Below are 24,813 nucleotides of genomic sequence, written 5' to 3'. Positions count from 1 at the left end.
AGCTGAGCCACCCAGGCGCCCTTGAGAAGGAAATTTCACTTAAAACCATAGGGTACACAGGATACAGGCACTCAGATGGAAGGAGGGATTTCAGAACTAAAACACGGCTCCACCTAGTGGAGACTCCAGAGTGTTTCTTTCTGTTCTCCGTGGCAGTTCTGGTTTGAGAGTGGATTATGGAGAATGCTCTGCTGAGGAGAAAGAACACTACAATCAATACCTCATAACAAAATGTAAAATGTCAATAACCTTGTTATCAGAGTTTAAAGTAACACTTAAAATCCGATGGTAAGACTCTAAGAATAAAATATATGTAATTTTATAATTCTCTAGGAAAATCTCTAAAGAGATTTTTTTTTTTAAACATACAGGCATTTATATAGTCATCTACGTGCAGAAACTCAGGAACACTGACGCAAGTTTCTTACAAAAGCCTCTGAATACTGGAAAAAAACCCAAATCCTGAAGTATGCAAAGCGAATTTCTGCCCCTCCCTCCTCCCTCCCCTGCCCTCTTGTTGGGAAGGATAAACTCTTGAGCTTGTTTTCTATCTCTGCCAAAGGCAAGATAGATGCCTAATATGTCATTATGTATTACACAGAATCACTGGATGAAAATATAAAGTATGATTTTGCATAGAACTCATTGAAACAATGCAACTAAGCCCCTAGTATTCTTGCTTCTGTTCCCAGCAGGTTTCCACTCGGTGCCAATGGGCTGGGCACAAGCTCGACATGGGGGTTACATTGTGCTCCACTCAGAAACAGTTTATGTTTACAGTAACTCCTAAGCCCACACAAAATTCCACATGCTTTTTGTTATTTCCTTCTAGGGTTTTAACACTGATGCCAAGTGTTCAAATCAAATACAGATATTGCCAAATAACAGGGCACACTGTGAGGTTAAGTCGAAGAGGGTTTATTATCGGGTGGCAGGACAGGAACTTGACGAGCAATGTGAATACAGAGATCTACTGAGCACACCTTTTCCTTCTTGCCCTTCGGATATATGATACAGTAGCCGACAGATCAAAGTAAAGCATGTGTCGTTTACTTTGCAAAAATCCATGTGTTAGTCTCCTAATTGTTCTGATCCCAGAAAGTGAATCATGCCATGATTCAAAAGAGCTGTCCTTCACATAAACCTAGGAGCACACATTTAAAAAATGATTTATTGTACATCTTTGCATTTCTTAAGGCATGAACAATGGCGTACAGATGGAACAGGTTCTGAGAAGTATCACATCTTTTTTGACAAGGTCAGCACAAGTACACCACATCAAATAGACACACTCGAAGTCTGAGCTGACCAGCTGCCATGGCCCGGGAGCTTCTCTGAGGACGGGATGGTGCTTCCAGACAAAGGACCAAACGCGTGGTTTAGACGTCATGTTGCTTTTAACTCTCTGGATCAGCTTTAAGCACCAGTTACAGTTTGTTTTCTTCACAGACACTTCAGACTTTGGATTTTATATTCTGCTCCTTTTTTTCTGCTTTTCAAGGAGGGCGTGGATGTTTTTTAAGGGATATGGTTGCAGCAAAACAGAAAGGATCCAAAAGTGGTTAGGGGCCTTGTCTAATGCACTTCTGAAAGTCCATTATAAAGATGAATAGAAAAGCAAATGGTCGGTTTTCAGTCGACCCAGAAACCACGCGGAGCTCTAGGAAACATAATTGTGCATAGTTATTTATTCATTCAGAGCGTGATATGTTGGCTAGCTCTACATTCCCAGTTTACCAAAGAACAGGACTGTCTACTTTGCTAAACCCAGGGTCCTTTCGCAGCTCCCAGTAGGTATCATTAGAAACCCAGGCTTCTCTTTGATTGGCATCAATAACTTTTCTGTGGAAATATAAAAACCGACATTAGACTCCACTCACATCAAGATGACCTGGTAATTGGACCCTCTCCCGTAGATGAGATGTGTATGTATAAGTGGTACTTCGTGAGCCAGTTAGTTTCCTATCTGCTTATTGATGGCTTGACTATTTTTGACCAAAAAGAAACTCATTTATATTTGTTCCTCTTGTTTGGTTGAAATGGAAGTGGATGGGGTCCTGGGGAGAGGGGTTAAGGGCATGAATAAATCACTTCCAGGCAAGGCTAGAAAGTGAACAGTGCCTAAAAAAGCACGTGCAGGTACTGTACTAAGAGCTTCAGGTCCCACACAAGAACAGTCTGTGCTTCACTTGTGGGGAAAAGTATACAACCACAGTAGCTCCGTGAGCCTCGGCAAGGCTCACGCCCAGAGTGCACCTTCGACACTCTGGGTGCACTCCTCCCCAGAACAGCCATGCAGGGCATGGCTGCATTCCTCCCCAGAACAGTCACAAGATGGCACCTTGAAAGCATATGAGCTTATTCTGGGCTGATAACGGCCTGGCTCTGGAGGGCCACAGACGGATTTGGAAAATACAGCTTACTCTGTGTGATGTCTACATGATCCTGCAAATAATCCTGTAATAATCACCCGTGAACACACCATAGAAAGGCCAAATCTGAATGACATAAGCCCCGTATGATAGAAATAAAATGAAATACTAATGAAGCCAGGATGCCCTTGAGGGCAGTGGGGGTCCCATCGTGGCCCCGAGTGAGGGGGTGGAAGCAAGGTTCCACCATTCCAAATGGTGTAGTTGAAGGACAAACAGCATTTTTGTACAAGACTCTCAGCCTTTTTGCTGCCCACGAAAAGAAAAGAGCTGTTGAGGAGAATTTATTTTTATGGTTCCAAACTGTTCACAAGTGCAAAATCTGGCTCAATATTTTCACTACCGAAACCAAAGCGACCAAAATCAGTTTGATCTGAAGTTCCCTGGACATTAAACTATCTCTCACTTTCTTTTTTTCACCTGGAGTTTCTCACTGCTTGTGGCAATCATTTGCAAAGTGTGCACCTGTTGGGGAATGAACCGACTTACTTAAAAAATTTTGGTATATGTTCAAGGTTGTTTTCTTCCATGTAGCGCCTGCGTGATCTCTGCAGCTCCTCTACTCTTTGCTTCTCTGCTGCCGCAGCTTCTAAATTTCCTTCTTCCAAAAACCTAAGCAGAACACAGTTATCTCTTTAATATTGTATCCTCTTTTCTGAGAAAAAAAAAAAGTGTCATTTTGTATAAGATTACCTTCTGGCTGCTGAGGATATAACATGGTGAACAGTCATGTCCCCTGGCTCCCGCCCCAGGCCACACTACCTCTGTCTGACCGCCCACCAATTAACATTACTTGCTGTGGATGCCAACTGAATTATCGCATACAGCAATGTAAAGCTAGGAATGAAAGGTGAGTAGTTTGGCCTTGAAGACTTTTCTGTGCTCTCTCAGGCTTAGGACAACATGAAGTACCAGATGTATTCTTTCTCCATATTATCCAAAAAACACGTGCTAACGCCCACAGGAAGGATGGTAGTTGGCTGCTCTCCATCTACTTTTAGAGCAGAGTGAGAGGGAAGGAGTGTCCCTGTCTTATTGATGAGAGTAAAACTGATGAAAAAAGAAAAGATAATAGTAGAGGAAATCACAAAAGGCCACAGAAAGGAAAGGAGTCATAAGTGAGGGAATATTGGAATAGAATCGAAAAGAAAAAGCAGACCCAATGGCAACTTACAAAACCTGTCTTTAAATTTCAAAATGAAGCAAACTTCAATATGATGCACACAGAAAGTGTGTTGATGAGTGTGAATGTCAAACAGTGAGACTTCATGTTCTAGAGAGGGGGGTGGAATACAAGAGAATTGAATAGTAGGACATTCAATACTGGGTACTGTATTTTGAGTACATCTCATACCCTGTGGGGTCAAAACCATGCTGGGTAAACACGAGACTTTGACTCAAAGCATTTCTGTAGCTTATCTTCTTATTCCTCAGGTTAAAACATACTCCATGTTAAAGAGTAGCAGAAACAAAGAGGTAAAAACACTGGAGGAGGTTTTAGTGGAGACAGAGTTCGTGAATTTGCATACTTTTGGTGTCTTGGGGGCTGGGGGTGGAAACCTTTTGTTAAAAACTGTTATCTTCTTTGGGAACCTTTTGTTGTGCTAAGTATCTGTTATGATCACCCATGAATATCATGCTGGCTAGGGTAGAAGACTCAACTCTTGCAGGGCGAACGAGGGAATGAGTGAATGATTCAATTAATAAAAGATAGTGGTGAAAATAAGCCTTGATGACATCTATAGTGCCGCCGTGCCATGATCTAGTGTCCATTTCAAATATCAATGCCATGCTCACCTCTGATCTGGCCGGAATCGGGCGTCTGTTGGTGGAAGGAGATCTTTCAGCACAGGATCTAACTCATTGAGCTCAATAGCAAACCTTGTGAAACCATAGTAGAGTTCATAGTTGGTTGGCATGGAACCTGGAACGGTGCCAATAAACCACTGTGAGTGGCAAAGAGGAAGAAGCTTGCAGAAGCTGACTTCTTAACCCACGTGCTTAATTAATACCCACACTAATACTAAATTTATAGTCATAAATATCAGATTAAGATTTTTCTTAAGTGCATTAACTTGGCTGTATTTTGCTAGATAGGAAACATTTTGTTAATTATCAGAACTGGTAGATTCATATATTTAATAAAATACAGTCTTTAACATAAAACTATGTACATATAATAGTCTTCACTAGCTAAACTATACCATGATTCTCCCTCAAATATTCAATTGGGTAACTAAATGCCAGGGTGATTAACTATGAACATTAAGACTTCACGAGAAACACTTGACAATTTACTTCTTTTTGGAAAAAGAAAAAGGCACAGGTCTACGTTAATATTTATTGGCACTTTTTAACTAAACTCAAAGTCAGGATCTTTGTCTGCTTTGCTCGTTGATGTATTCCAAACTCTTAGAGTAAAGTTTGATGCATAGTCACTACTCAATAAATAGCAGCTGATTGAATGAACTGACCACTCTACTAACAGGAAATTTAAATACTCATTGGGGCTTCTTAGAAAACCAACAACTAATTTTAAAGTTAGGAGTAACTGACAAAATTCCAGTGAAAATAAATGTCAGGTGGACACTTATTCCATTTACACTTGATATTCAAATATTGCTAGTGTATTACCAGAACTCTCTTGATGTCTTTTTGTTAAATGTCAACATAATGCAGCTTTTTGCTGCTCAAGTGAGATCACTTACTCTGGTTAAGTTATTGAATTTGTGGATTATAGATGTTTGCAGGCTTTCCCTTGTTTTATTAGAACAGAGAATAAATAAGGACTTTAGTTTGTACAGTTCAATTATCTGAATTCTTTAATAAATACACCTAGCTTTTGAATGTGGGCATTACATTTAAAATGACTTTACATGAAGCCTAATCTCTGACCACACATCTGATTTGGCTTAAATTTTATAATTCCTTATTATCAAATGTTGGGATTTACCTAATTTATATGTTAGGTAAAAATATATAACTATACTTGTCTTAAGCATCTACGGTTTTCTTTACGGTTTGTTTGTTTATGTGTTTAGAGAGCGATCGAGCATGGGGGAGGGGCAGAGACAGAGAGAGGGAAAAAGAGAATCCCAGGCAGGCTCTGAGCTGTCAGTGCAGAGCCTGACATAGGGCTCGATCCCACATATGGTGAGATCATGACCTGAGCCGAATCCAAGAGTCAGACGCTTAACTGACTGAGCCACCCAGGCCCACCAAGCATCTATGTTTTTAATCTCACTATTAAAGAAAACAAACATGAGGGGAACTTCATGAGACATGACATTCCCAAGGTGCCCTCCTAAAGCAAGACACCCATACCCCTCTCACCTGGTCTCCAGATGCACTTGGCAGAAGGGGCCACGCCACAGAAGAGCCCTTCATGCCACTTCCCAAATAGCCGGTGCACCACCTTCCCCTCCTGATCCATTACAACCCCCTGGACTTCATTCACATTAGAATTCCAATAATTCACCTGGAAAAACCAAACTCAATTAAAACATCCGATCTCTTTAATAACACCAATCCCTATAATTTCCATAAGGAAAATTTTCTTAACTTTGAAGTTACTCATTCAAATCACTTCCAGAAATCTACCTCAAAATGTTTTATATGAAAGTTTGGCTTTCTAAGTGTTAGTTGGCTTAACTTTATTTTTTTTAATTTTTTAAATGAAATTTGAGTAATCAGTTTTTACCTGTATGGCTAGTACATTATCTTGATTACTTCCAAGCTATGGGGATAGTCTTTTTTTTTCTTTTTATGAACTTTATGGACTTGCCACTCACCATTGAGATTATAATCGATCTCAAATTAGTTGTATGTGGTGTGATGTGGGGATATGAGTTTATTATTATTTTCTAATTTTTAATTATGTTTTTAATTAAATTCCAGTTAGCTAACCTATATGTAATATTCGTTTCAGGTGTACAATTTAGTGATTCAACATATACAACACCTAGCCCTCATCACAAGTGCCCTCTTTAATACCCATCACCTGTTTCTTCCATCCACCCCCTACCCATCTTTTTTTTTTTTTTTTTTTTTTAATATATATACAGTTTATTGTCAAGTTAGCTAACATCAGTGTATACGGTGTGCTCTTGGTTTTGGGGGTAGATTCCCATGATTCATCCCTTACAACACCCAGGGCTCATCCCAACAAGTGCCCTCCTCAATGCCCATCACCCATTTTCCCCTGTCCCTCACTGCCCCCTATAAACCCTCAGTTTGTTCTATTTAAGAGTCTCTTATGATTTGCTTCCCTCCCTCTCTGTTTGAAACTATTTTTTCCCCTTTCCTTTCCCCATGATCTTCTGTTATGTTTCTCAAGTTCCACATATGAGTGAAAACATATGGTATCTGTCTTTCTCTGACTGACTTATTTCACCTAGCATAATCCTCTCCAGTTCCACCCACGTTGTTGCAAAAGGCAGGATTTCATTCTTTAAAGAAAGGGATAATCTCTATGCTAGGGCAGAAAAGACTCTGTTTCTATCCTAATAACCTAAAATTAATTTACAGGTTAGTAATTTCTTCCTTAGATCCTCCTATCTCAAATTTTTCCTTTGCTCATGGGTTTTAATGAGTTTCAATGGGCGATGCTGCAGAAGTCATTTGTGAAATAATTTTTATAGTGTGCACAAATAGCTAAATTTCATCAGGAAAACCCTGGTCTGGCCTTCTTCCAGCCATGCTTCTCCCCGGGAGACTAGAAGTCTGTGGGAATTTACCCATCTGGATCCCATGGCCCCCTTCTAGATCAGGTGCTAGAATTCCCCCTCCCAACAACTCTAAGCTTATTCCACAGTCCACACTGGCCTTTCCTTTGGATTCATCCATCCAAAGGGCAGACCATCCACCACCAGTGTGTGAATTTAGGCCTGAGGGGTGGCCAGTGGTGTTTGAGGTGAGTGTGGACAGAGCTCAGACATGCAGCTGGACTGCCTTCACATGTGTGGCCAAGGCCCCTGTGGGGCAGGACAGAGCCAGCTGCAGGAGGGGGGAAAGTGGGAAGGCCATCCATCGGGTCTGGTTCTCCTGTGCTGCCAGGTTTCCAGCTCACAGTTCTAAAGGGTCCAATCTGGCCTTGGGGGTTTTGTTATAAAAGGCATATTTGTCAAGGTCAAAGAACAGAATGTAAGCTATTTGACAGACTGTAGGTTTGATCTACAAATTTTAAATATTTACACATATGGAATTGGGGCCCCCATTTGTACTCTTGCTTTGAGCTCTGGAAATATTAGGGGCAGGCCTAAACCGAAGCTTCTCGTGGCCCACAAAACTAAATGCACACATTTACTGTCACCACCCAACCAGAGCCAACTAATGATCCTGGCTTTTCAGTTCTGAGCCACCTAATGAGTAGCTTTTTTTTCCAAGGAAAAAAGGAAAACACAAAAAACATCCTGAGTAAAAAGAAAGACCTTCAATTAATAACATGACCTTCCAAATGGCTTCAAAGGATTTTACTAAGAGAACATTTTTGAGTGTTAAGACTTCAATATGTTACCCGCTTTTGCCACGACAGAATGAGATCAGGAGTAGAAAAGATAAAGGGGCTGGTGGGATCTCTGTACCATGATGAGTTCTGTAGCATGCCGAAACAAGAGGGCAGTACTGTGTGTTCCTCTTAGGACCACAGACACGAAGGGAAAATGATATTGTGTAAGCATTTCTATCCCAGGAATCTTTTCCTGTTAATAAAGGTGATGTTTTTTCTTGAATGTATTTGGATTATAATAGTGGCAGAGTTGGATAAGCTTGTGGTGACTGGAAGCTATCATCCACACGCAACCTCAGAAAATGACAAATGCATTATAATTAGCTCCCTAAAATAAGATCACTTGACTGTGTTGCAATCAAGCAGGAATAGAAATAGAAACCAGAGGGCTTGCTATAGGCAAGAAGTGTTTTCTGGAATTTTACCTAATGGGTGCTGACTGGCTGCTTAAAAAGAAAATTCTTTGGAAAGGGTATTTCTTCTGTCTTGAGATGGTGCCTTTTTTGACCTCCACACATTCAGAAGTCTAGATGCCTTGTGTAACTCTACCAGTAGGTTCTGCTTTCTTATCTAAAATGCCCGTAAGGATCAATGGTACAGGATAGATTCACTTGCTGCTGTTTAAGGTAACTGTTTTATTTCTCCTTTACAAAGCACTTTATATTGTTTTTTTTCCTTGATTGTTGTGTGATATTATTTACCTTAACAAATGTGAGTTTGCAAATGCAAACACTGCTTTTGGTATTTCTAATGGTTACTTCTCCATAATGCTCTATCCACCTCCTCCCACTGAGAATATTATGTATACATGTGGTGACTTTATTCCATACATAGCAATCTCCATACCTAGGGAAGAATACAACATTGGTTAAAAACAATAAAGGTTACAAATATTTATGACTGTTTCTACTACTGAGAATATTATTTGGCTAAAGGTCTCTCTTCCCTCCTTTTCCCTCTCATTTCTTTGTTGAACATTTCTATGTAGTCAAGGATATTTATGATATGACTTATTCATTTAAGGAACATTTCAGTGCTTCCTGTAGGCCAGGTGCTAAAGCTACCAAGTTGAATAGGACCTGTGTCTTGCTCTCTTGGAGCCAACAGTATGGTAGGGGTAGATGGACATGGAAACAAATACTTACAATAAAATATGATGAGGAAGTAGCATGAGAACAGAGAAAGGGGAGCCCTTATATCTGCCTGGAACGTGCGGTAAGTATCAAGGAAGATTTGTTAGAGAAGGCTGGGTTCAGTCTAAGCTTGGAGGGTGGAAAGGAGGGTGCTGCAGACTGGAAAAGGCACTGACAAAGCCACAGAGGTCAGAATAGCATGGTGTATCTGGGGGCCTGCCAGTGGTGTGCCACACATGAGCGGGAATGGTGGGTGGCAAGACTGGCAAGGTGGATGGGGTGGAGCAGGGAAAGCCTTCAATGATGTCCCAATGAGTCTGGCTGGATTCACAGTGCAGGTAATGCGCCACTGTGGAAGGATCTGAAGGAGGAGATAGGCATGGTAGGATGGGACTTTAAGTAAGATTATCCTCAGCACATTGTTTCATACTCTGAGTTAAGACCAAAGATGTGAATAATTCTTTGAGAAAAGACTAATGATCACAGCACATACCTAATGCAAATTCTGGGACAGAGTTTCTGCCAAGGAATGAGATGACATAGCTTCAGATAGCCTTTAAGTTTACACATTATCTATATCTTCTTCTTTAATTTTTTTAACGTTTATTTATTATTTTGAGAGAGAGAGAGAGAGAGAGAGAGAGAGACAGAGAGCGAGCAGGGGAGGGGCAGAGAGAGAAGGGGACACAGAATTCAAAGCAGGTTCCAGGCTCCGAGCTGTCAGCACAGAGCCCGACGTAGGGCTCAAACCCACGAACCACGAGATCATGACCTGAGCCAAAGTCGGATGCTCAACCAACTGAGCCACCCAGGCTAATAAAATTTATCTATTTTTCAAAATGAAATAAAACACTTCTAAGTTTCTAAGAAGATTTATGAGTTGGTATCATGTAGACTCTATATACACCATGATGTATACAGAGGGAAAACTCTTCTCATGAGTTTGCAAATAAAGTCTATTTTGTGGTTCTGGGAATTCTTCCCGTTCCCCACCTTCTTTCATATCCAATCCACCAGCAAATTCTGTCATTAAATAAGCAAAAAACAAAACAAAACAAAACAAAACACCACCAACCAAATGAAGAAAGAAACAAAACAACAACCAAGCCTTTGGCCTCAATGAAAACTTCAATTAATTTAAAAAATTTATAGGCTATATCCTCTAGAAAAATACCATAAAAGAATTTTATCACTCTTCCTCAATAACTTAGACATTAGAAATAGTCCCTGGATCTAAGGTGAATTCAAAAGTGAAAACATATATTATATAGAAAAAAGTGGCTAAAAAGAACCTCTGATGTAAAATGCAAACTAACATGGTGACTGGGACAGGTAGGTGGCTGGTATTGACTTGATGAACGGAGGATGAGCAGAGAGAAGTAGGGAGCTTTGATATAGATGCTAAAGTCCTCATTTGCTTTTGGTGGAGGGATCCATTCTCAAAACTTAGGAGATGTTAACAGAAGCTTTGGACATACATAGAAATGGACTGTTGGCACCTTCTAGAGTTTCAAAGGCCCATTTCTGATTTAGAAAAGCAGGTAAGAGACCAAAAGGAAGATGAGAGCAACCTACCTGGGAAGCATGACATTCAGTGTTCCAACAGGCAGGATTTCCATCGACTTCCCCCAGAACTTGTTTTTCCATCTGATATCTAAACAACATAGGGAGAAGAGAAGAAATATATATTCCATATCTAATCATTTATTCTATAAAAACCTAACATGTGTATCACACTCCACATTCCACAAAGAACTTTTGCAATCACAATTGATTCTATATTGTTGATTTAACATATCAAGTACCTGGGGATGGCCCACGGTGAAAAGATTAACTGTGAACCAAAAAAATCTACTGTCTATGTTTCTCCATGACACATGTTCCTTATCTGTTTCAACTAATACAACTGGGAAAAACTCAGAACAGTATGTGTATATACATGTGTGTATGAATATTCACGTACACATATACACATAGACTCTACTGTGCTTTAATGTCTAGATAAATGTTGTTGTAAGTCTTAACTAAATGGTGGAAAGAGTTAACATACATGTTAAAAATAAGATGTATAATAAAAATAATTGCAGTAAGGCAATACCATGGATTTATTTACATATTGATTTGAAAAGTTATATGATTTGGGAAAATAGTAAAAAAATAAAATCTCTAATACAGAAAGTAAGTTTTATGAGAAAATGAAATTAACCTAAGGAAGATGTTCCTATGCTGGTTGTTAAGATATGGTCCAGGGCTCATATGATGTTTATCTCACATGATGGCTTTATGTGTTACTGGGGGACACTCAGGTTTGCCTATGCATTTGTAATAACCACTTGGCCCCATTTTGATGGACTGTAAGTAAGGGAGCTTAGTGTGGTTTCCACAAAATTTCTGACTCTTTGTTATGACCAAGAAATGACTTATTTTCTCATTTTGCAATCAAATACAGTCATAGTACTCTATCATTTTGTGTGTTTCCAGGTTGAGAAAGTGCATACGAGAAGAGGCATTCTGTGAGCAATGACGCTCCCTTCCAAACATGAAGGAACAATTTATACTTAATGGTTAAACGTACATACGCAGTTGACCCTTGAGCAACATGGGTTTGAAATGCATGGGTCCACTCATAGGCAGATTTTCTTTGATCAATAGGGTACAGTACTATAAATATATTTTCTCTTCCTTATGATTTTCTTAATAACAATTTCTTTTCTCTAACTTATTTTACTATAAGAACATAGTACATAATACATACAACATACAAAATATGTGTTCATTGACTGCTTATGCTATTGTTAAGGCTTCTGGTCAATGGTAGCCTTTTAGTAGTTAAGTTTTTGGAGGAGTCAGAAGTAACACGAAATTTAGACTGTGGGGGTCAGCACCCTAACCCCAGTGTTTTCAAGGGTCAACTGTATATAGTTTTCTTTCTAAAGGGGTTTTGAAGGATACCTGGGGGGCTCAGTCGGTTAAGTGTCCGACTCTTGATTTCAGCTCAGGTCATGATCTAGTGGTTTGTGAGTTTCAGCCCTGCATTGGGCTCTGAGCTCATAGTGCAGAACCTGCTTGGGATTCTCCCTCTCTCGCTCTCTCTGCTCATGCGCATGCACTCTCTCTCTCTCTCTCAAAATAAATAAAAATAAATAAACTTTAAAAATCAAAAGGGGTCTTGAAACTTGTAATTTCAGGTAAGTTTGTAACATTGTGATTAAACATTCTGGTTAAGTAGAGACTTCAATTCAAATCCCTGAGCCTCAGTGAGTTAAAGACCACAAATCAGCACAATGTTTACATATGTAAATAGACTGTGGCCATAGATGATGTGCCACAGAAACTTCTTTCACAGTTAAGATCTTGAACACACTCAAAAAACAAGAAGGCAGCAGTTAGAACCTCCATATTATAGAGGGCAGATAATGAGGCATAATGAGGTAGAGTGATAGCCCTGAGCTGGCATAGTGGGCATGGAGCTCTGCTGTCTCTAGGGCTTTGTTGCCTACGTATACAATTTCATCTCCCAAATGGTTTCATGTTTAAAGCCAGGAAATCTAATTTCTCAAACTCAACTCCACACCAATTACTAACATTCTCCGAGTTCCAAAGGCAGAAATCTAACCTGAGCATAATGTACATTTAGAAAGCAGAAACTGTTTCATTGGATTTTGAAGTTATAATTGAAATACAAACCTTGCCAAAACACAAAATTCTTGGATTCACAGTGACAGGCAGAAATGGGTGGATGGTGGCTAACCTGGTAATTAAAAACAAAAAAGAAGGCAATGTCATCAGTGTTAAAACTTCTATAAATGATTAAGTTTTTTGCAACATATACAGGCTACCCCCAAATAAAAAAGTAGTCAACTCATCCATCTCTGTTACTGAATTATTCTCAAAATGTGTAAGTAAATTACTGAATCGGTCACTTTAAGACTTCATGCTTATATAAACACTCTCTAGAGAAGTTACATACATTAAAAGATAAGCAAAGTGAGTTTTCTGGAAGCTGGTAACATACCCCACTGAAAGCAGTGGTTTATCAAAAAAGCCGTTTTCATCGTCAAACTGTCTTCCTATAGTTTCTGCACAGAAACCTCACTGAGTCCAGTTGGGCTTACCTGTTCTGAGAAAAATCGGAATCCCTTGTCCTCTCTAATGCATTCGTAAGTCTCCCCGAGGACAGGGTTGAATGGCTTACTTCCTGCTCTGAAATAGGTGGAGCAATATCCTGAAACTGCAAATGCAGCAATAAGAACCTGTTAAAACATTTAAGAAAGGAAAATAATATAGGAGAGACTACTTCCAGGTCTGTTCGTCCCTCATTCCTCTAGATTTTACACCCCCCTGTCAATGGGGGCTGATTTGGCAGCATTTGCATTCTCTATTATTTGCACAGGCTCTTCATAAACTCATGGGTAAAAAAAGGAGTGAAATGAGGCTCAACTTGGATGGGAAACAGCAGGCAACTGAGGCCAAGTATTCTTCATTCACCTGTCACCCAGTTTTTGGAGTGTCACAGAGTTCAATGGTTCTGACACCTAGTTTATAGGTTATGTCATTTGCATAGCTTAGTGCCATGTGCAGGAGGCTCGTGGCTGCTGGTGCTTTCTTTCCAGAGGGCAGTCAGGTTTTCCACAGTCATGTGGAGTAGAGGCCAGGGCAGAGCACAAATAGGCTATTTTTTCTGACCCAAGTTCTTGAACAAATGGGCTCTCTTGGCTTTCAGGAAAAGCTAATAAAGCAAGGCCGTGTAACGCTTCAGGCCTATAAGGAGTGTGATACCTTTACCTCCTAACTTCAGAAACACTCATGACAAAGATACGTCACAAAGCATATGTCTTCTATAGAGGTATCTGGAACTTTACGGCCCTGCCCAATTTACGCGAACTGCTTGGTGAGAGTGTTACGCAAAACCCAAAGATGCCATCCTAATGAATACTGCCTTAGTCCACATCTAGGGTTGACGAATCCTTCAAAAGCGCTGTTCTATTATTTATTACCATGCGCTCATAGGGGTCATCAGTTTCTGAAGCCTTGTCCAGAAGCTCACTGTATTCGATCTCCTCACAGAGATGCTGCAGCGTGTTGAGTGGCTCATTCAGCTCCACAGGCATGGAGACTTTAGACAAGTCTTTACCAATGTTGTTCCTCAAGATATTCCACAGGTTAATGTTACTGGTGTCAGGACAGGGAGCTGGCAGGCATGTTCGACGTCCATTTCGGAAGGCCCCTCCTGTAAGCTCCCCATTCAAGACTGGAAGAGAGAGAAAGACAAGAATCATAATAAAAGATACTTCGCTTTTTTGATTTCATCACATCTAGGAAGGAAATAACCCTTTCAAATAATTATGATTGTGATACATTTCTTACGCCTTCACTATACTCTCTCAAGAGTGAATGGAATTATTTCAACACAGGGATGCTAATAAATGCACAAAATGTCAACGTATAATCTTTTTTTTTTAAACAAGGTATTAAATAAACTCAAATAATAGTCCAGAAAAGATAAGTCAAATTTTAAAAAAAGTACATAGAGTTAATAAGAAAGACTCGAACTTTTGGTTTAAGCAAGAAGTAAAATTTTTTCATTTAAGCATCTACCTAACAGATTTTTCAACCATTTACCTCAGCAGATTGTACAAACATAAAATGTATTGAAGAAACAATTAGTAAGGAGAGAAAATGATTATTCACTGAATCACCAGCGTTCTCAAGAAGACAGAACAACCTGGAAGCTCAAAGGATGCCTACTTTGCCGAGAAATGTTGTCTGCAACACTGGTGTTGTCTTCAGATATATTATCACTCACATCACTGATGTAAGACTCATCATCTGAAGCCTAAAAAGGGAAAGCACACAGAAAGGATCAGAATTCTTGTTTCATCTCAAAAGGTCAAAAAATCAAATGATTAAGAACAAACTGTTGTCCAAATAAATAGCCTGGGTCACAGGGAGAAATGGGCTTGGCCCACATGCAATGAACACTTGAGCGAGAGTGTGTGCCATCAGCCGGAATATAGCACTGCTCGAAAGCAGCCTTTGTTTTTTATTAAAAAAATGTTTTTTAATGTTTATTTATTTATTTTGAGAGAGAGAGAGACAGAAAGAGACAGAGAAAGAGCAGGGGAGGGGCAGATAGAGAATTCCAAGCAGGCTTCCACACTGTCAGTGTGGAGCCTGATGTGGCACTTGAACCCACAAGACGTGAGCTGAGTAGAAACCAAGAGTCACTTAACCAACTGAGCTACCCAGGTGCCCCCAAAGCAGCCTTTGTCTTTAAGTAGCTCCCTGCCTTAGTTGGGGTGAGAGGCTGCGGGAGGCCAGTACATAATCAGGTGTATTTCAGCATAATACAATAAGAACATGCAAAAAAAAGGAGGGCTTCTACTCCTCCCTAGAGGGGTCAGGAGAGGCTGCTCAGAGGAAATAAAATTGGCACTGGGTGTTGGAGAGGTATTTAGAAAGGAAAGAAGCACAGGAGGAAGGGAGAGTGTACACAGGTAAGGAACACGAGGGAAACATTCCATTCTAGGAATGCTCAGGAGTTGAGGGGCTGTGACAGAGGGTGGGATGAACAGGAGGAGGGTCCCACTGTGAAGGGCGTTTCATGACAACATAAAGGGATCCATAAAATCCCACAGAGTTATTACATGCAGGGGGATGACTGAGTCACTGTTAGTTTTCAGGAAGACACCTGGCTGCTTTGCCTTTGGGAGCTCAGCTAAGAGGATACTACATAGATCTGCGTAGGAGATAACTGACAGCTTAGGTTCAGATGGCCACAGTGAAGATCTGGAAGTAAAGCTACTTGAGAGCCACATTTGATGACAATGGACAAAATTTGGCAGATTATTTAGGAGTGAGAGAGGAAGATCCAGGAATGGGGGAAATCAAGAATTACGCCCCTCTGTATAAGAGAAAAACATGTCATAAAATGAAACCAAAATTTGCATGGGGATAAAGTTAAGGGGCAACATATGTACTAATACGGGGAGCTAGAAATGGATCAGGTAAGAAAACAGAGCAGGACAATAGAGCCACTCAGAAATGGGAATAACCAACGGGTCTACTGTAGGCAAGAAAGCTGTTGGGGCGCCTGGGTGGCTCAGTCGGTTAAGCGTCCGACTTCGGCTCAGGTCATGATCTCGTGGTCCGTGAGTTTGAGCCCCGTGTCGGGCTCTGTGCTGACAGCTCAGAGCCTGGAGCCTGCTTCCGATTCTGTGTCTCCCTCTCTCTCTGACCCTCCCCCGTTCAAGCTCTGTCTCTCTCTGTCTCAAAAATAAATAAACGTTAAAAAAAAAAATTAAAAAAAAAAGAAAGCTGTTGATACGCATACTTACTGTCTTGAAAATGGAAATAACGCTACATTTTTTTCTGCATATATAACAAAACATTCTTATTGTAAAAATTAGAAATTATGTGAGGGTAAACAGATTATATAAAAATGAACTATAATTCCATCACCTAGTGGAAACCACTTCTAACATCTGGATATTACCCCCAATTTCGAAATGCCTATAAAAACCTGTTGATACATTTATCTTTAGATACTGAACAAGGGGGTCAGTTTATATACTTTGTTATGGTGTTCTGAATATATTTCCATTATAATAAATATACCTCTCATCTTTATTTGGAAAGTCAACATAATTCATTATACAGGTATAACACAAGGAACTTAGCCAACCTTTAAATGGTTTCCAAATTTTGGTGCAGCTGGGTGGCCCAGTCCATTGGGTCTGACTCTTGGTTTCCACTCAGGTCATGATCTCACGGTTTTGTGGGTTTGAGCCCCTGTCAGGCTCTGCACTGACAGCGTGGAGCCTGCTTGGGATTTTCTCTCTCCCTGTCTCTCTGCCCCTCCCGCAATCCCGCTGTCTCTGACTCTCTCAAAATAAATATACTTTAAAAAAAATGGCTTCCAACTTTTTATTATTACTGACAACACTTGGATGCACATCGTTGTAAGTCTATTTCTGTGATTCTGTCTGGCAATTTCATTAACATTTATTCCTAGCTGTGAAACTGCTGGATCAAATGGGTCACATTTAGGCTTTAGACACATGTTGCCAAGTTGCTCTCTGGAAAGATGGTAGTAATTTGTTCTCACTAGCGGCAGACGAAAACATCCATCTCCTTACACCCACTTAAACACTATCCCTTTTTAGTATCTATTTACCTTATGTAGAAAAATTTCTTTTTAAATTCTGCATTTTATCTTTTTTTAAATTTGCGGTTTTTTTCCTTAAAATTTTTCTTTTAATTTTAAAAATTTACATCCAAGTTAGTTAGCATATAGTGCAATAACGATTTCAGAGATAGAATCCAGTGATTCATCCCCTACATATAACACCCAGTGCTTATCCCAGCAAGTGTCCTCCTTAACCCTTGCCCATTTAGCCCATCCCCCCCACCCACAACCCCTCCAGCAACCCTCAGTTTTTTCTCTGTATTTAACAGTCTCTTATATTTTGTCCCCCTCCCTATTTTTATATTATTTTTGCTTCCCTTCCCTTATGTTCATCTGTTTTGTACCTTGAATTCCACATATGAGTGAAGTCATGATATTTGTCTTTCTCTAATTTTGCTTAGCATAATACACTTTAGTTCCAACCATGTTATTGCAAATGGCAAGATTTCATTCTTTTTGATTGTTCAGTAATACCCCATTGAGTATGTGTGTGTGTGTGTGTGTATATATGTGTGTGTGTATATATATATATATATATATATATATATATATATATACACACACACACACACACACATCTTTTTTTTGACTTTAACTTTTTAATTTATATCCAAATTAGTGTATAGTGCAACAATGATTTCAGGAGTAGATTCCTTAATGCCCCTTACCCATTTAGCCCATCCCCCCTCCCACACCCCCTCCAGTAACCTTCTGTTTGTTCTTCATATTTATGAGTCTCTTATGCTTTCTCCCCTCCCTGTTTTTGTATTATTTTTGCTTCCCTTCCCTTATATTCATCTGTTTTGTCTCTTAAAGTCCTCATATGAGTGAAGTCATATATTTGTCTTTCTCTGACTAATTTCACTTAGCCTAATAACCTCCAGTTCCATCCACGTAGTTGCAAATGGCAAGATTTCATTCTTTTTGATTGCCGAGTAATACTCCATTGTATATATATATATATATACACACCACATCCTCTTTATCCATTCATCCATCAATGGACATTTGGGCTCTTTCCATACTTTGGCTATTGTTGATAGTGCTGCTATAAACATTGGGGTGCATGTGTCCCTTTAAAACAGCACACCTGTATCCCTTGGATAAATACCTAGTAGTGCAATTGCTGGGTCATAGGGTAGTTCTATTTTTAATCTGTAAACTTGTTTTCTTTCACACATTTTTTAGTTTGTCATATAGAGTGCATTTGGCAAGTTTGAAATTTATTTTTTAATGTGGTTTTAGCTCTTTTTTTGCCATGTAAAAGTTTTAAATTTGTAGATAATAAAATCAATCAGTCTTTGCCTTTAAGGTTTCAGGCTTTCTTGCTGATGTTTTAAAAATTAAAGTTGAGGAGGATTAATATATTTATGGATAACAATGATAGAACTACTGTATATATAAATGAAGAATGATGGTTTTGCTTTGCACACTGAGCAAGTCTATAAAGATGGAAAATTAAAAGTAAAGTCTTTTCCTGATTCACATTTTCCCACTGCAACTGGTTTCCAGTTCTTATTGACTGTAAAAGAGCTGATGGTTAAATCATCATGGCACATGAAAGCCACCTTCCTAAGCTTGATAGAAAAAAAAAAAAAAGAGTAAATCAAAGTCTTCCACATGATTTCTCTTTAAAAAGCTAATCACACCTAATTATGTTAGAGGAGACAAATGCCTTCTTAAGCCAAATTCGTGTTGCATGCTTATGTACTGTTTGAACATTTGTTAAGATAACATTCATGTTTATCCTACAAAAAGCTATAAACAGCCCATTTCTCTTGAATTTCTAATCCCTCCCAAGCTAATCCATGATAAAAATGGTCCAATACCCATTTCCTTCTAGAATGAATGGTCCATGTAGAATGTAAAACAATTCTACAATGACAGTGGGCCCTGAGTAAGACCTACATTCTCATATGTGTGAGGAATAGCTAAGGCTGGGCAGTCTGGCTGTGGTCCATGTACATTATCTTGTATATAAAGTTAAGGCTCTGCAGTATTATAATAAAACAATCAATATACATTCATTTTCTTCCCAATGGTCAAGAAGTCCTGGAGACAAATATTTCTCTTTAAGAGCTTAGGGATTCAAAAGAATTCAGGAAATATATATATATTTTTTTCTATACGTGACCAGGCATATAGTATTGTGGAAACAAGTTAATAGTAGAGGAAAGGACGTAGATCATTCTGGGAGCAAGAAGAGCATTTTTTTTAAGGAGCTGAACATTCGTTAAATGAAGCGCATTGGTAGATATCACACAAAACAGATTTTTTTCCCACTCATGGAAAATGTTAATGTAAGACAGCTAATGCCCAGATGTTTCTCAAATTAACCATGTGTTAAAGTGCTATAAGCATTCCTTCATTCAGTTAGCAAATATTTGGCCCCTGAAAGGCCCCAGAAGAATAGAAATTACAAAAGGCTGCAGCTGAGAAGAGAGAGCAGATTATAAAGTCTTTGTGTGATAACTAAGGAGTTTAGATAGTTATGTTAAGGACCCTGGAGAATAGGGACATGATCAGATTTCCATTTCAGAAAGATTAATCAGGCTGTCCAGTGGAAAACGGATTAGAGGGGCAAGAAAGAAGGCAGGAAAAGCAGTAATGGGGATTGATCAGGTAATCCAGTGGGGAGATGATGGAGGGTTGAATCGGAGTAGTGGCAGTGAAGCTGTAGGAAAATGTATGGATTTGGTAGTATTTAGGTGACAGATGTTACAGAGCCAAGGAGGAAATCAATGTGGTGAGTCCTAGTAGGGCAGATGGGGTGAAGGCCAATACCCAGGTATTTGATGTGAACACTTGGGTAGAAGAGCACTTAGATAAGCAATATGAGAAGTACGGGCAGGATTCTCCCCACTTGGGATATGTGTGTGTGTAAGGGGTTTGTTGATTACTCCATTTTTGGACATGCTGAGAGGTTGTGTGGCACACGCAGGTGACAATGTCTCACAGGCAGCTGGTTATGTGGATCCTGAGTTGACTCTTGCTCTCTCTTCAGACCTGTTCTCTCTCTGAGCTTTATTTATTTATTTATTTTTGTTTTTTAAATGTTTTTGAGACAGAGAGAGCGAGAAAGAGAGAGAGAGAGAGAGAGAGAGAGAGAACAAATGCATATGAGAGCAGGGGAGGGGCAGAGAGAAAGGGACAGAGAATCCCAAGCAGGCTCCATGCCTAGCACGGAGCCCAATGCAGGGCTCAAACTCATGAACCGTGAGATCATGACCTGAGCCAAAATCAAAAGTTGGATGCTTAACTGACTCACACAGGCACCCCTCTCTTTGAGCTTTAGATTTGAATACCCAAATGCTGGCCAGATAACTCCACTGAGAGGTCTGATAAATACATAATGCCTCAAAGTAAATGCATCATCTCCGTGTGCCCCCATCCTTCCCTCTGCCACTAGGTTCACTCTTCCCCCAGAGCCGGTACCACCATGCTGCTTTGGCTTGTGACATAAATAACCTGCTTCACATCCTCTTCATTTCTGTATTGTCAGTGTCTGTGACAACTGGCACTTGGACACCCAGTCAGTGTGCCTCCAAGAACTTGAAAATAGGGAAATTAGGTTGCTTACAGAGGGATAAGCTACAAAGTCATCGGATGATGTGTCAGAGCTCAGATAACATGAAGCCAAGTTTGACTGTAACCTGACTGATGACGGATGAAGGGTGGTCAGCAACGGGAGGTCAGAAAAGAGAGACTCAGAAAAGAAAATGCTGGTAGCATGCCTCCAGCATGGTGGTCCCTGGGGGGTGTGGAGATGCGCAAATACCCCGTCCATGTGGCAGAGTAGCCCGATAACCGAGACAAAGCTGTGCGGGAGGCTATTACATTGCAGCCCTCCCAGCCTTTGGTTCCTTCAAATCACTTTTCCTGCTCCGGTTCCTTGCTCACCAAGCAATGTGCTGACTAGAGTTAGGCTTCCCATGTGGGTTGGCCTTAGGGAAAGAGATATAAATCAGCAAGCATGATTATTCTGCCCATCTGATAGCATCTGATCAATTATCATTATGAATAATTAAACTAGTACTCCGGCTTGTACATGGGAGTCCCTGTGAATCTGTTAACATATGACTAGCAATCTGAGAGGCAGGTGCATGGCTTGGTGTGGTAACAAATTCAGTACCCGATACAAGAATTCTATTTTACCTCTCCCCCACTATAAAAGTGAGATGTGTTCATTATTTCTTTCTCTTCTCCACTTATTTTTGTTTCTAAAATTGCTCATAATTTCAAACATCCAAAAACAACTACAACTAATTGTCAGGATGTTTCCTTCCAATCTATTTTCTATGCATATGGAAATAACATTTATCAACTATTTGTTATTTAGCAACTATTTCACTTCCTTTTTGTAAAAATGCAGTACCAAATCTGCAACCTCAAATGACAAAAGTTTTAATCAACTGTGTGGGAAAGAGCTTTGGCTGCTTCTCCCATGCCGAAAGAAAGATTCAAAGGAAGGAAGGAAGGAAAGAAGGAAGGAAAAGAAAGACAAAAGAAAGAGAGACAAAAAGAGGGAAAAAAAGAAAATTCAAAGTATGCTTAACTAAATTTCTAAATTTCAGTTAAAGGATCAATTTCTGCAACATGATTAAGGAAAACTCTGTTTCCAAGACTTAGGAGCATGAAGAACAATCCAAAAAACCTTTATGGGTACAAACTTCCAATTATAAAATAAGTAAGTCCTGGGGATGTAACGTACAGCATGTCAACTATAGTTAATAACACTGTGCTGCATATCTGATTGTTGCTAAGAGAGTGGATTTTACAAGTTCTCATCACAAGAAAAAAAAATTCTGTAACTATGCATGGTGACAGATGTTAACTAGACGGACTGGGGTGAGCATTTTGCAATACATACAAAAATCGATTCTTATGTTGTACACCTGAAACTAAATAAGGCTGTATGTAAATTATACCTCAGTAAAAAACAAAACAACAAAAAAGTTTTTATGTTAGCCAGTGGTAACCTCCAAAACCCATAATTACCCAACTATATATTCTAGACATTAACCTTCTTCTTCTTCTTTTTATTTTTTTTATTTTTTTTAACATTTATTCATTTTTGCGAGACAGAGACAGACAGAGCATGAGTGGGGGAGGGGCAGAGAGAGAGGGAGTCACAGAATCTGAAACAGGCTCCAGGCTCTGAGCTGTCAGCACAGAGCCCGACGTGGGGCTTGAATTCACGGACCGTGAGATCATGACCTGAGCTGAAGTCGGACGCTTAACCGACTGAGCCACCCAAGTGCCCCTATCCTTCTTTTTAAAATATAACTTATTATCAAGTTAGCTAACAAATAGTGTATACAGTGTGCTCTTGGCTTCAAGGGTAGACTCCCATGATTCATCACTTACATGCAACACTCAGTGTTCCTCCCAACCAAGTACCCTCCTCAAAGCCCACCCATTTTTCCCTCCCTCCTGCTCACCCCCCATTAACCCTGTTTGTTCTCTGTATTTAAGAGTCTCTTATGGTTTGCCTCCCTCTCTATTTGAAACTATTTTTTTCCCTTTCCCTTCTCCCATGGTCTTCTGTTAAGTTTCTCAAATTCCACATATGAATAAAAATATATGATATCTGTCTTGCTCTGACTTATTTAACTTAGCATAATACCCTCCAGTTCCATCCATGTTGTTGCAAATGGCAAGATTTTATTCTTTTTCATTGCCAAGTAGTATTCCATTGTATATATAAACCACATCTTTATCCATTCATCAGTTGATGGACATGTGGACTCTTTCCATAACTGGGCTATTGTTGTAGTGCTGCCATAAACATTGGGGTACATGTGCTCCTATGAATCAGCACTCTTGTATCCTTTGGATAAATTCCTAGTAGTGCAATTGCTGGGTCATAAGGTAATTCTATTTTTAATTTTTTGAGGAACCTCCACACTGTTTTCCAGAGTGGCTGCACCAGTTTGCATTCCCACCAACAGTGCAAGAGGGTTCCCATTTCTCCACATCCTCGCCAACATCTGTTGTTGTCTGAGTTGTTAATTTTAGTCACTCTGACAGGTGTGAGGTGGTATCTCAATGTGGTTTTGATTTGTATTGCCCTGATGATGAGCGATATTGAGCATCTTTTCATGTTAGACATTCTCCTTCTAAAGAAGCTCAAATCTGGGATGTCTGGGTGGCTCAGTCAGTTAAGCGTCCGACTTCAGCTCAGGTCATGATCTTGCAGTTTGTGAGTTTGAGCCCCGTGTCAGGCTCTGTGCTGACAGCTCAGAGCCTGGAGCCTGCTTTGGATTCTGTGTCTCCCTCTTTCTCTGCCCCTCCCCTGCTCATGCTCTGTCTCTCTCTCTGTCTCTCAATAATAACTAAATATTAAAATAATAATAATAAAGAAGCTCAAATTCATGTCTCTGGCAAAGATGTATGTGTGTGTGTATGTGTGTGCACACACATGCATGCACACACACAGGTGTATAAATGGTGATATTCATATTCTCTCATTCTTTCTACATTTAACTAGTTTCCTTCTACAAAAACAATTGCCATCAACTATTTGCTTACCCCGAAATACAAACTGTACAGGAGCGTCTGAATAAATGCTAGATTCTTTCCTTTTATTCATCCAATTTAGTAAGTAATAATTTAGCACCCCAAAGTATTAAGTAAATGGGAACCAATGTAGTTTACATGTTTTGGCTTTCCTACAATTTGAGAATCTTATTATGATGTAAAAAAAAAAAAAGTCCCATAGTCTTACTTTCTTTAACCCAAACTCATTATCAGAAGCAGTTGGAGTTGACACATCAAAAAACCTTACCTCATTCTCTGACGAACTTGCAGAGAGCAGCACCTCCTGGGCATCAAAGAACTCGGAGACAGACTCTGACATGGACAGGCGGCTTTCGTTGGCTACCTGCTGTGACAGGGGGAGACTGACATGGATTTGTTCACCAGCCTACAGAGGAGAGAAGCACTTGCTGTTATTGTTTTTCCCTTGAAAGAAAACCTATTTGTTGAAATTAGACCATTATGTGCCAGGCCAGATTTCTAGAGAAATTCACACCATATGTTAAAAGAGTGGTGACCACAAGTAATTTTCACTTGCAACTCAGTAATGACCATTGCATAAGTTTTCTTCTAATATGTCTAAAGAATCTGAAAGGCATAGTTGAAAGGTGCTGGTACTGTGACTCGATTTCAGATCTATGCTCAATGGATATTAAGTGGAGTTTAACAGCTTGAACCCCTATCAATACCCCGATTTGATTGTGCAGACAGGTTCATTCTCATATACCTAGATCTGTTGTTACTAGCCATATTCTAACCAGTATACTAAATCTCAAGACATATTTGTAGAAGCCTCTAGATATGCTAAGAAAACAATCTATAAAACTAATTTTTGATACAGAATATAGAAGTCATTTTCCAATTTGATCATGGATTTTGACCAATGAGATAAGAGGACTAGAGTATTAAACCTATGTCAAATTACATTTTTATTCAGTAAGTCAAACTGTGTGTGTGTGTGTCTGTGTGTGTGCGCGTGTGCGTGTAAAATAGTACACATTTCAGGTTGGAAAGATT

General features: G+C 39.6%; 1 protein-coding gene across 3 annotated transcripts in view; it reads right to left on the bottom strand.

Annotated features, from left to right (window-relative positions):
• Positions 1-902: 902 nt before the first annotated feature.
• The window catches only part of OSBPL6 (oxysterol binding protein like 6), a 213,243-nt gene continuing 189,332 nt past the window's right edge, over positions 903-24,813 (bottom strand). For all 3 annotated transcript variants that reach the window (XM_042994790.1, XM_042994791.1, XM_042994792.1), the window contains 11 exons: positions 24,047-24,184; positions 14,820-14,907; positions 14,069-14,322; positions 13,187-13,324; positions 12,759-12,822; positions 10,647-10,725; positions 8,640-8,784; positions 5,766-5,910; positions 4,230-4,356; positions 2,922-3,044; positions 903-1,842 (listed from right to left, as the gene is read on the bottom strand). In XM_042994790.1, coding sequence (XP_042850724.1) covers positions 1,734-1,842; positions 2,922-3,044; positions 4,230-4,356; positions 5,766-5,910; positions 8,640-8,784; positions 10,647-10,725; positions 12,759-12,822; positions 13,187-13,324; positions 14,069-14,322; positions 14,820-14,907; positions 24,047-24,184 — 1,410 coding nt within the window. In that variant the 3' untranslated portion in view covers positions 903-1,733. The remainder of the gene's footprint in view (positions 1,843-2,921; positions 3,045-4,229; positions 4,357-5,765; positions 5,911-8,639; positions 8,785-10,646; positions 10,726-12,758; positions 12,823-13,186; positions 13,325-14,068; positions 14,323-14,819; positions 14,908-24,046; positions 24,185-24,813) is intronic.

Source organism: Panthera tigris, chromosome C1 (genome assembly GCF_018350195.1).
Source record: "Panthera tigris isolate Pti1 chromosome C1, P.tigris_Pti1_mat1.1, whole genome shotgun sequence".
Classification (NCBI taxonomy): Eukaryota; Metazoa; Chordata; class Mammalia; order Carnivora; family Felidae; genus Panthera; species Panthera tigris.
Note: the sequence above shows the minus strand (reverse complement) of the source record. Positions and strands in the feature narration are given on the sequence as shown.